Source organism: Drosophila tropicalis, unplaced genomic scaffold, assembly GCF_018151085.1.
Source record: "Drosophila tropicalis isolate 14030-0801.00 unplaced genomic scaffold, ASM1815108v1 contig_867, whole genome shotgun sequence".
Taxonomy (NCBI): Eukaryota; Metazoa; Arthropoda; class Insecta; order Diptera; family Drosophilidae; genus Drosophila; species Drosophila tropicalis.
Window position 1 is genome coordinate 697,054 of NW_027173362.1, and position 12,030 is coordinate 709,083.

General features: G+C 38.0%; 1 protein-coding gene and 1 non-coding gene across 2 annotated transcripts; one reads left to right on the top strand and one right to left on the bottom strand.

Moving 5' to 3' along the window:
• Positions 1–6,798: 6,798 nt before the first annotated feature.
• On the top strand, positions 6,799–8,414 carry gt (transcription factor giant). Its single transcript, XM_068298661.1, has 2 exons — positions 6,799–7,007; positions 7,105–8,414. Exons 1-2 carry the CDS (start codon positions 6,956–6,958, stop codon positions 8,412–8,414), a joined length of 1,362 nt encoding a protein of 453 aa, XP_068154762.1. The 5' UTR covers positions 6,799–6,955.
• A 1,737-nt stretch (positions 8,415–10,151) lies between these two features.
• Positions 10,152–10,223, bottom strand: TRNAQ-UUG (transfer RNA glutamine (anticodon UUG)). The gene has a single exon. It is a non-coding gene; the product is annotated as a tRNA-Gln (tRNA).
• Positions 10,224–12,030: the final 1,807 nt, after the last annotated feature.

The following is a 12,030-nucleotide window of genomic DNA, read 5'->3' on the forward strand; positions in this document are numbered from 1 at the left end:
TTTCCGTTACGATTTTATCATCAGCAACATCATCCGAAGGTTCTCCAGTAGCTGTGACAATTGACACAGCAAAACTGTCATTTTGACAGATCAACAATGAAAGGACAAGAAAGGATACTCCACCTACAGTCTTTTATCCAACGGACGTTTTGGTAGGCGAAACTAAATACAACAAAACTAAGACTGCAAGAATGGGAAAATGCGAAAAATGAGCAAAAAGGTGTGAAAAATGTTGTCAAGTGAGAGTTTTAAGGCTCAGCCTCATAACTCTTTTTGTCGTTGTGGTCGGAATTGAGATTTATGTATGTACACGCACACATGATGAATGTGGGCCTCCCCGTGACCCTGACCCTGACCCTGATCCCCATCCCATCATTCCTTTTTGATTATTAACTCCGCCAGATAGCTAACGGTTCATATACTATAAGAGAATGAATTACAATAGACATTGGGATGGAAGAAGGGCAGCTAATCAACAGCAAAATGCATAAAATTAAGTGAGCAATAGAATAGATTGAATGAGTGAGTGAACGACAGAAAGGGAAAGGGGTCCATAAATCCCACATCCACATCCATCCGGACAGACCTCTATATCTCTTTTGTATTCAACTGTCCTCTGTGTGTGTGTGTGGTGTTGTTCCGTTGAGTTATTAGAAATATTTCAGTTCTTTGATTTTTTGCCCATTGTAACAGTACATCCGCAGTACATAACTGTACCCCCCATACAAACACACACACACACACACACACAGACAACTGTCAAACTGTTCTCACACACATGATTCCAGTTATGACTATGGGTGAGAGATTTGACAGCCACAGACAGAAAGAGACACACAGAGAGAGTTCGAGAGCGGGAGAGAAATTGAAAGCAGTTGACAGTTCATCAAAACGAATGATGCATGCCAAATTAACAATCACTAAAGGACTAGACAGAGACGCAAGATGTGAGAAATCTATGATGATAACCTACAAACAGGGTCGGACTTGGAAAAAATGGAGGCGCCTCGTCTGGGCAGCACTTTTTAGGGGCCTAATTCAAAAATCGAATCTAAAAAGTGATTCGTTTCATAACTGATTTTAGTTCTTTCGAAATTCCATATTAAACTCATTCATTTCTATACATATTCCATTTCTATGTAGATACGATTCCTAACTCTATGATTTGGCATAAAATGTTTCCTCCTTTTGTGCCACATTGTCCATATTGTTGTTGGAATATGTGTTTCCAACAGTTTCTGGCCAAAAAGGAAAACAAGAACAGAGATGGGCGTTGACACACACAATCGGCTGGGTTTACTCCCACAACTTTGTTTCGACTTTGCTTTGGGTTTTTTGCCTTTCATTCTTTCTGTTTCTGTTTTTCTTACAATTTTCAAATTTTTGTTTGACTGGGGCCCAACGGTGTTCGGGCTCACAATGGCCACAATGGCGTAAGGAAGTAGCCAGTTAGTTTTGGCCATTTAAATACCACTTTATTACGCATTCAAAGATTGTGTTTTTGTTTTCTTTACGGTTTTGGGGTGGTCCCATCGATCATTGGCTCGAATCTTTAACCTTCAACTCGAATATTCCTCTTATCAAACTGCAAACACCCAACTCACTTCAACTCTTTGGTGTTCTCTCATCAATGGTCAATATTTGAGACAGATTACATTACTTCAGCTGGGCAAATTTTAAGCTGATAGCCAAGCCAAACTTGAGTAATCAATTGTGGAATATTAGTTTAGCTTTTCCCCAGTTGTATTTCTTTTTGATTTGCTTTCGAGAGCTTCAAGTGCCCTTTAAAACCATTTAAGAACTGCTGAACTGTAAGATTCGATTACTAAGTGACGATCTAAAGACATAATCATAGCTTTTAGGAAGGACACACAAAACAAATTAACAAATTTAAGTTTCCTAACGCTCCAAATTTTTGTATATTTAACTATCTTTACCATGTTATTTGTTTTATTATTGATATTAAGTACTTGAGACATCTTTATATATCCTTAACTATATTCGCACTCAACTGGAAAGTATAAGAAATTTAAAATTCTAAGCTTCTAAGCTTTGGTTCTAATATTTCGCTTTATTTCGCTGTAATTCTCAACTAGTTTTTGCCTTGAAGTAATGACATATCTATTGCAATTCTGCTGACAGTTAACTAATCTTCTATTGTCATCTACAGTGAAAGCTCCCATGGGCGGACAACTACGGTTGCAGAACTTTACTTCACATTTTACACATTACTCAAAACAAGGCTCCGGCCCTAGGGGTGTCCGTCCAGGGAAACGGATTTCGTATGTCCGAATCCTTCGATTGATTTTCGAGAGGCATGACAACATTTGAAGCAAAAACTTATGTTAATATTATAAGTTTTTAACTAATTCAAGAATACATGTTAAAAAATTGTACATTTCCGATTAATAAATGCATTTAAGCGACGAATCATAAAGAGCTTAACTAATTATTGGAAGGATTATTCCGCGATTGAAAGCCTAGTTTAAAAAGCAAGTTAGGGAACTTAATTTGTATATCCTTTTCTTTGAAATACAATATTATTTTCATTAATGGCAATCAGCAAATGACCATTTGACCACTTCCACTTTCCTTTCCATTTACCATTTACCATTTGCACTTGCAGTTCCATTTTGGCCAAATGTCATTTCCATTATTAAAGGTAATCAAAACCGCACTAATTGGCCTAGTAATGTAATACGCCTTTAGAGCCAAAAAGAAATAAAGAAAACCGAAATAAGTCTCTCTGTCCTGTCTCCGTCTCCGTCTCCGCCTGAGGAGATCTCAATCTATACGCTCCAATGATCAACTATGAATGAACTGAATGAGTTCTCTTTCATTTTTTTTCGTCATTCGTCTCTCTGTCAATTAAAGATCTAATAATTGAGTAGTCTTTAGTTTTGGTTTTTGGTTTTTGGTGGGATTATGTGTTTGAATGCATATGCACAAGTCTGGTCATGGTCATAGTCTTGGTCCTGGTCTGGTCTACTCGGGCTACATGGGATAACAATTAGCAAAAGGATTTAACATCGACAGCAGGACGGAAGCTAGCTGGAGCTAGGACCTTTGTCTGGTTTTAGACTTAGCTTGTGTCTTTTTTTTCCTTTTATTCTTGTATTTGCTGTCCACTTCCGTGACGGAAGTGAACCTACAATAGCCCGGCCATTAAGTGTGTTTGTGTGTGTGTCTGTTGTGTTGTCCGCTTTGCATATGAAAGAAAATGAACAAGTGAAGAAAGATCAACTGAAGATCTCTGTTGAGAGATATCCTTTAACATGTTGGCTAGTCTTTTTATTTGATTTTTGTTGAAATGTTTGTTGTCGTTTGGGCACGTGTAATCCCACTACTACCACTCTGCTCCTTGGCCACTTTTTTCTTTCTTTGCTCTTCTGAGTACTAACTACTTCCTCATTAGGGGCTCGGCTTAGGCCCTAATCATGCACATATGCATGGACCATGCCCAGAGATAATCCCATTGCCCCTCAAAGAAGACAACGATTCGCTGCATTTCACTGCAATAAAGTTATAAAAATAAAATATATGTATGCATTTATGAAAGCAAACTCTCGACTTGGAAAAAAAAAAGGAGTTAAAACACCTTTCCGCGAATACCAAAGTCGCACCCTTTTTCCCCCTTTCAGTCAATTAGTCAGAGTTTTTGCCAGGAATCTGAATGCCTGACAATGGGCCCGAAAACCGTAACCGAAACCCTTTTCTTTCTCTCGCCGTTTATGGACAGATCCTCTTTATGGCTTGACAATTTTTCACATTTCGCCGAAGCCTTTTTCATTATGCAATAAAAACACATTTTTTAAAAGAGTTTTTTACGTCTGCTTTTTTAGTTAATTTGGCAGCCCTAATGTAGGTCTAGAACAACCCGTTCGGCAGGCCCTTTACCCTCATGCTTCTACCTGGCCTCTTACAAAAAGCGAACCAAGCTCAAGGTCATGGGTCAAAGGATTGCACAAATATTGCATCTTTGGTAGCGGCGGCGGCGGCTGTCATCAGTACCAAAAGGCAGACGCTATGTGGCCCTTTTATGACCTTTGTTTTTTATACATTTTCGTTTTTTCTCTCTCCCACTCCCTCTTCCCTTTGTGTGTTTCTGCTTATTTTCGCTGAATTTGGTTTTTACACTGAAAAAGTGATGACAAAAAAAAAAAAAAAACGTTGCCAACTCTTTGGCTTTGCGACTTTTTATGGCCACCAGCACCAGGTAAACTATCCAGCCCACTCAATGAGAAGGGCTAGTGCTGATCTGTGTGTGTGTTTGTGTGTGTGGAAGAGTTTTTGTGACACTTTTAGTTTAATCCACCATTTTTACAGTTGGATTAGGCTCATCCACGAGGTGGATTAGTGGGTTAAGTTCGTGGTTTTTTATGCGGCAAACAAAATGGTCTAAAAAGTGAATGAATCAATGGAATTAACAGTACAAGAAGATTAATTCTAACCTAAAACTATGACTGGGACAGGCTTTTCGATCTCATTCGGATATATCTAAGTGTGTATTCTAGATCTAGTCATTTTCCTTGTGTGTGTGTGTCCATCTTGGGTATCGGAACACTTTACAAGCTAGAGTCACTAGATTTCCTCACTTAATATAGAAAGCAGCATTAAAAACTTTCGGATACTAATAGGGACTGAGTTAATCTATCGGCGTACAAAATTTCATAAAAATTGGATAATAAATGGCCAAGTTCCGTTCCATCTAAGAGCCAACAACACGGATTTGGCCCCTGGGGGCCCCTGTAAGAGTGACTGAGTACTTGATTAACGGTAAATGCTGGTGATAATATATGCATTTGTATCAGCTGAGAACACACAACAGTATTTTGGCCTTGACTCGATCATAATATTTGATTTATTCATAATTATTTGAATTTTCATTCGAAACTCAGACAATTTGCACTTCCGTTTTCGGCATTTGAAGGACCTTTACAAGGCGCCGTCGAGAGTAAATAATAGGAAAACAGTTAAGTAAAGTTAAACAAAGGCTTAGGAAATGGCCAACACACGCACATACAGAGAAAGGGAGAGAGAGAGAGAGAGATGGAAATGGAGATGGAGAGAGCTCAATTTTATTTTTCTTATCCCACGCTCAACCGATACCAAACGGAAAGGGGCAAGTCTAAGGCAAAGAGTAAATAAAAGTCATAAAGGACACTTGTCATCATCGTCATCCTGGCTCATTATCAAAGTATTTTTTTATCTACAACAAGAACAAAAAACACAAATATTGAATAAAAGAATGGCCACAGTTTTTGCATTTGATCCTCGTCCTTGATTCACACGATATGCTGGATTCTTGGAAGGCATCCTCATGGCATTTGATGGCGCAAAAGCCAGCCAAAGAGGTAGCAATTCAGCATGTTCATACATATGCATCTATGTATGTATGTATGTGTGTATACTTACTTAGAGACTAAATTGCAATGGCATTGGCAAACGAAAGTCTAGCCCAACCTAATTTCGCATAATTTGTCACGGCACAAACAATTCGACAAATTTTTGTGTAAGATATTCGCAGGCAACTGCCTGCCAGAATGGACTTCTAATTTCCATAGATGGGCTGGACACCGAAAAGGATTTAGAAGGGACAAAAGTGCACAAACAAACGAACGGATTTTTGCATTCGCAACCCTTCGGAGGACATCATCATCTTCTCTACTACCATCGCTAACCTCCCGCTACCTCCCGCTGATGTCCTTTTTTCCCTTTCCCTTCCCTAAGTCAGAAGCATGATTTGCTTTAATTACCTTTAACATTTAAATATTTAAGATTTGAACTAAAATGTTCCTTTCAAATTCCATGATTAATAATTATTTAACTGAATTGAAGTATTTTTTGTCCACTTTTCCATTGCTGTGAATATTTAATAAATAAACAAATATTTAAAAAAAAAACCCATAATTATTATTATATATACTTAAATCTTTCATTTATAAAGTTTCTTATGAATTTAATTCGTTTGAAAAAAAGAGTATTTGATTCAAATGTTAAATAAATAAAGTTATTAAAACAAACATTATAGTTTGAGTTTCTTAAATATAATATAAGTATTCATTTCATCATTCTTAATGTTGATTTTTAAATATTTTATTTCAGCCTCAATTATGAACTTTATTTTACAAAAAGGATATTTTATGATTTGTGATTCAAAAGGATAAACAAAAAGTAGTTAATAATATATAAATATCAGAAACATGAGACAGAGAGAAAGAGAGAGAGAGAGAGAGATAATATGGTTATCAGAAATCTCTATAAATATGTTTTTAACAATTTTAATTTATATTTTTCAATTGTTGTTCATTTTTTATCGAGAAGTTACATATAATTTTGTATTTTGCATTTTTTGCCAAATTACGCCAAGTGACGAAGAGAAACAATGAAAAACAAAGGAAACATGGGAAAAATTTTGCGAAAAACAAATCTCAAAAATCTTGAAAAACGCAAAACGAAAAAGAAAAGGTTCTTCTGCTCAACATTATAAAACCCTTTGATGTCTCAAGGGTGAAACAGCGAGGGAAAGAGAGGGTGAGAGAGAGAGAGAGAGAGCAGCACAGTCAACTGTCACCCCTTTGCCAAGGGCCATTGTAATCGCTACCTGCCCTCGGCAACGTTTTGTGTGTGTTCGGCTTCGCCCTCGGCTGCCTGCCGCCGCCATTGCAGGCCAAAGGTTGGACCAATGAATGGGAAAATGTTAACTAAGGGGTAAGGGGTAATTGTGCGTCAGCGTCGGCGTAGCCGACTTTGGTCCAGGGCCCAGTATAAAAGGCAGCCCTATGGATGGAATGAAATCAGTTTGCGTTTGACATTCGTCAGCAGCAAGACATTAGACAAACCAAATAGAAATCTTTTTGGATTCTCTGCTCTTTGGATTACACCAGCAACAACAACAACAGTTTTGAAATCTTTCGTTACCGAAATAAAACAAACCACGAACACAATCAGCATCATGCTTATGCACGAGAAACTAATGGCCGGGCAGTTCTTTGATTTAAAAACTGGTAAGTAGCAAAAAGAAGAAGAGAAAACAAATGAATCTAGTTGAACGAATTTCGCCTAATACTTAATGTTTCGTTTCGTTTCGTTTCCTTTGAATAGAACGCAAGCCTTTGTTGTTACACCAGCAACATCATCATCACCATCATCAACAGCAGCAGCAACATCTGCAACAGCAACATCATCATTTGCAACAGCAGCAACATCAGCCACACTTGCAATTGCCACAAAATCACTTGGATCTGTATGCAGCCTATGCCTATCAGCAACAATTGCTGGGAGCAGCACTCAGTCAACAGCAACAGCAACAACAGCAACAGCAGCAGCAACCCGCCGCCTCGGCTGAGGTCTTGGATCTGTCACGTCGCTGCGATAGTGTGGAAACCTCTCGCAAAACACCATCACCATATCAGACCAATTTCAGCTATGGCAGTGGCTCGCCCTCGGGTTCCCCCAGCAATCTTATGTATGCGGCGCAACAGCAGCAGCAGCAACAGCAGCAACAGCCACTCTCATCGCTATATCCTGCCTTGTACTATGGCAACTCTGGCATTAAACAAGAACCACAGGGATCAAGCAGCACCACAATCACACCAAAGGCCAATCCAACAGCCAGTTTATTGCAAACATTTGCTGCCGCCTCAGCAGCAGCGGCAGCAGCTGCTGCAGCTCGTCCTGCCAGCACGGCGAGCACCATGCAAATCGATATCCTGGAGACACCACAATCACCACCAGCAGCAGCTAATCAGCAGACAGAAAGCATTGCCCCACTGACGACCCCCACCAGTTCCTGCTCCACAGACTCGGCCCTGAAGAGCACACGACCCTTCAAGACCTTTCCCCGTGATCCTTTGGTTATAGCAGCGAATTTCGCTGCCACCGACGTTTTGTTGGACAATCCACGAGTGGAACGCTACACCGAATACCGTAAACGGGTGCTCGAACAGATCCGCAGCTCGAATGGCGGCCAACGAACAGTGACAAATCCAAAAATGCGACGCACCAACTCACGCAGCGGCAGTGTCAATGAGGGCAGCTCATCGAACAACAACAGCGAGAGCGAGGATCGTGTGGAGGAGTCGAGCGATTGTGATTCGCATGCGGGCAACATGGACAAGGTAATGCCATCCTCAGCATCAGCAAAGACAGCCAACGGCAGCAGCACCACATGTTCCGCCTCCAACTTGAGCGTCATCTCTGGCAGCCAAGTGAAGGACGCCGCCTATTATGAGCGGAGACGCAAGAACAATGCCGCCGCCAAGAAATCTCGCGATCGTCGCCGCATCAAGGAGGACGAAATCGCCATCCGTGCTGCCTACTTGGAGCGTCAGAATATCGAGCTGCTATGCCAAATCGATGCCCTCAAGGCCCAACTGGCAGCCTTCACCCATGCCAAAGTGGCCACAGCCTAAACGGAAGGGAATGGAATGATGCCAGGATGGATCCGAATCCGTTGCGTTGAACGTTTCCGATTCACGTTTTGTACAATCCTTTTTTTTTTAATGGCCAGCTTATCTGTGAATATAAAATGTTTTTTTGGGGAGGTTTCTATAAAATACTCTATAGTACTTCATATACTCTAATACTTATACTAAATGACATGACTTATTCTATCAAGGTACTTTAAGTTCTTTTTTGGAGCCACCAGTTAATTAGGATATAACATCCAGAATACATGCAACATAAAACTTGTATCTCTATCTCTGTCTCTCTCACACATTTAACTAATATGTATTATACATTCTTTTTTTTTTTTAGTATTTTAGTTAGTTTGAAAAATTCTTTTTTTTTTTTAATATACGTATCTATTTAATAAGTGAAAAAAAATAAATTAAAATCAAAAAAAAAAAAAACTAAAATGAAAAAGTTCTTTTCTTGAAAAATTTGAAATTTCTGAAAATCCAAAACAAAACAATTTCTTTAGATTATAATTAGATAAACTAATTTTAGCAGCAGGAACTTTTTTCGATATAATCGCACAAATCGTTTAAATATTTAACTTTGTTTTGGAAAAATTCTCAAAAACTCCCAACTCTGCAAATCTCAAACTTTAACAAATTTTAATTTAATTTTAATTTCAAATATTGTCAAGTGGGGCAAAGAAAAGCAAGAAAATCAAACTTTAGACATACACTCCTCATCACTTGAATAGGACATCCTGTATTTTTGCAAAGATCTCAAAAGCGAATTGATAAAATATCCGTTTTTTTTGCAAGTTGTCTTTTAGCAGTTATTCACGTCTATCGGAACGCAACAGAAACCTTTGGGAAAGAGCCGTTATATTGAAATTGAGTATATTTTTTTCTGTCACTTGAATAGAACATGCATTTAGTTTGATCGTTTATTTTGGCGAAAGATCATACAAATTTTGTTAAAGGAAGTTTTTTGGTATCGGCTTTAATATAAACTCAAAAAGAGTCGAGGAAAGTCCTCAACTGATGAGGAAAGAGAACAAATAAAGGCGTACAAGGACTCTGGACTATTAATTGCAAAAAAAGCCAAAAAAAAAAAAAAAACAATAGAAGTCGACATGTCATTTCAAAATTTAAATTTTTATGTAATGTGTCTGGCTATTGAATGAATATGAAAGTCAGCACTCATAAGGTGATTACCCATGCTGAGAGACGACTAATATTAAGCAAAAGCGTCTATTTCACACGACCCTGTGGCTATTCGTGAAAAATGTGACGTTTATAACATAAGTATTAAATAATCTTTAATTTAAAAAATGAATCGCTAGCTTTATTGGTTGGGGAATAGTGTGTCATGGAGAACATACGTTGAAGGTGTCCTATTCAAGTGATGAGGAGTGTATTAGGACTTCAGATATTATCTGCCTGGATTATTCTATGGTTCCTTTCGAAATGACTCGAATATTAAAAGTGCTCAGCCCGTACTTAATTATACGAATGAAATGAAATCATTCCTCATAGAAAACATATTGAATATTGATATATGCCAAAAATGTTACGATTCTACACTTTGACAAGAGTCTAAATAATATAATCGATAAACTTATGTATGCTTTTAAATCTTGTGCGAACAATTGTATCACTAAATCATATTGTAAATAAAAAAAAAAAACCATAGGCATTTTCCATAAGACTGAACAAATAACAAATATTTAAAAATAAGATTCACTTTCGCTTAGGTTCCACCGAGATTTGAACTCGGATCGCAGGATTCAAAGTCCTGAGTGCTAACCATTACACCATGGAACCTCATTGAGTGGCAGCTGTCAGAAAACTCACTTCAAGTATTTATGCCTCTGGAACCGGCCCAATAACTATGATGGCTAAAACTAGAAATAGCCAAAAATTAAAGAAGAAATGAAAGAAAGGTGATGAAAGTAAAGGGCCTTCCATCTTCTGGTTCTTTTTCTTCTTCTGGCTTGTCCGGTTTGGAAACTTTTTTTCATTGTTGAATATTTCACAGAATACTCATTAGGTCGAAATTAATTAGTTAGTTAGTTTGATTTGGGGACTTTTAAAATGAAATATGTGAGTTTTTAAAATTATCTCATTTAGTCACCATATTTAATATAAAAAATGTTGTACAATTTTAATTTAAATTTAATTCAAAAATAAGTGTAATTTATTGTAAATAGTTCCAAAATTTACCCAAAAGTTTAAAAACCTTAAAAAATTAAAATTACCTCAAGTCAACTTCAAAATATCTTGGCCGACAATGGCCGATCCAAGTGTTTGATCTGAAGATAAGCTGAGTTAAACTGAGCTACAACTATTTGTATTCGGTTACATATCGGCGAATCTGACCGATTTTCATTCCAGACCCAACTCTCACTTTGAAGTAAAACGTAGAAAATTAATTTTTGTAGTTTTTGATTTAATTCATTATTGAAATAATATCGAAAAAACAGTAGTAAAAAAAGTATTCAATATTGGTAATGTTTTCATAAGGTTTACATACACTGGCGGTTATAAAAACAGCACCACTTGAAAATTTCATGTTTTATTTTTAAATCGTTCAGACAAAAATAAGAGAAAATTATTTCTTTTTTAACATTCAGATAATTCACGAAAAGTAAAAACTTAATTTCTATACCTTATCCATAGGGATATCCTTAATTTTTGCCCCCAATAAAGTACAGAGAAATTGGCTCTAGCCTTTTTAACCGCCATTATTCTCCCTCGTCATTGAATCAACAAGGACCCGCAGAGTATCCTCGGTGATAACGTTGTGCCAAACATTTTCCAAGGACGAAATCAGCTGCAACTTATGTATTTTGCGGTTTCTGGTCTGCTACTTTTCCTTTCATTTCGCGCCATAAATTCTCAGGGTATGGACTTAGGTCGGGCGAATTTCCCGGTCAAGTCAAGCATCAAATCAAAACATTACTTACACATTTGGATCGATGGCATGGTCCAGGGTCGAATTGCATCGGAACTGTACGACAAATGCTCTTCTGTTGCCGAGACCAAAAACTCCTTCCCCATATCATCCGACTCTGCGGAAACTTGACCGTTTTCACGATATACTTTTCCTCGTAGCGCTCTCCAGAAAATTGACGCACTGCAGGTTAAATCAGCTTTTGTCCGACCACAAAACATTTCGCCATTGCTCTACTGTCCAATCTTTATGGCGTTTTCTTCCTTTTTGCTGTAAGCGTCGGCTGCGATGCACTGTTTCCACACTTAACTTTTCTCCATAATGTGTCTCCAGCTCTGCCCTAATAGCAACTGCACTTTTGAAGCGATACTTAATGCTAAACATCTTAATTAGGCCATCCACTCTTTTGCTTGGGACCAGATCCTTTTTAGGATCTAGGACGCCCGCAATCGATTGACAGCATCCTATTCTATCAGCAATTTGCCTATAAGTCAGCCCTTCCCCCACCAATGTGTCGATAACGACTTTCTTTTCACTGCTCAATTGACACCATTTCGCTATTGAGGGGAATCCCCTTTATTTAAATGCATACCCTTCACGGGATTCCCATAAATTTTAAATTATTTGGCAGTGTTGCAATGTTTTTAATCAGATTATAAGTATTTATGTTTCAGATAT

Excerpts from the sequence above, each read along its gene's own strand:
- gt (XM_068298661.1), top strand. The coding sequence starts at position 6,956 with ATGCTTATGCACGAGAAACTAATGGCCGGGCAGTTCTTTGATTTAAAA. Across the intron at positions 7,008-7,104 it reads GTTCTTTGATTTAAAAACTG|AACGCAAGCCTTTGTTGTTA; the intron begins GTAAGTAGCAAA and ends TCCTTTGAATAG.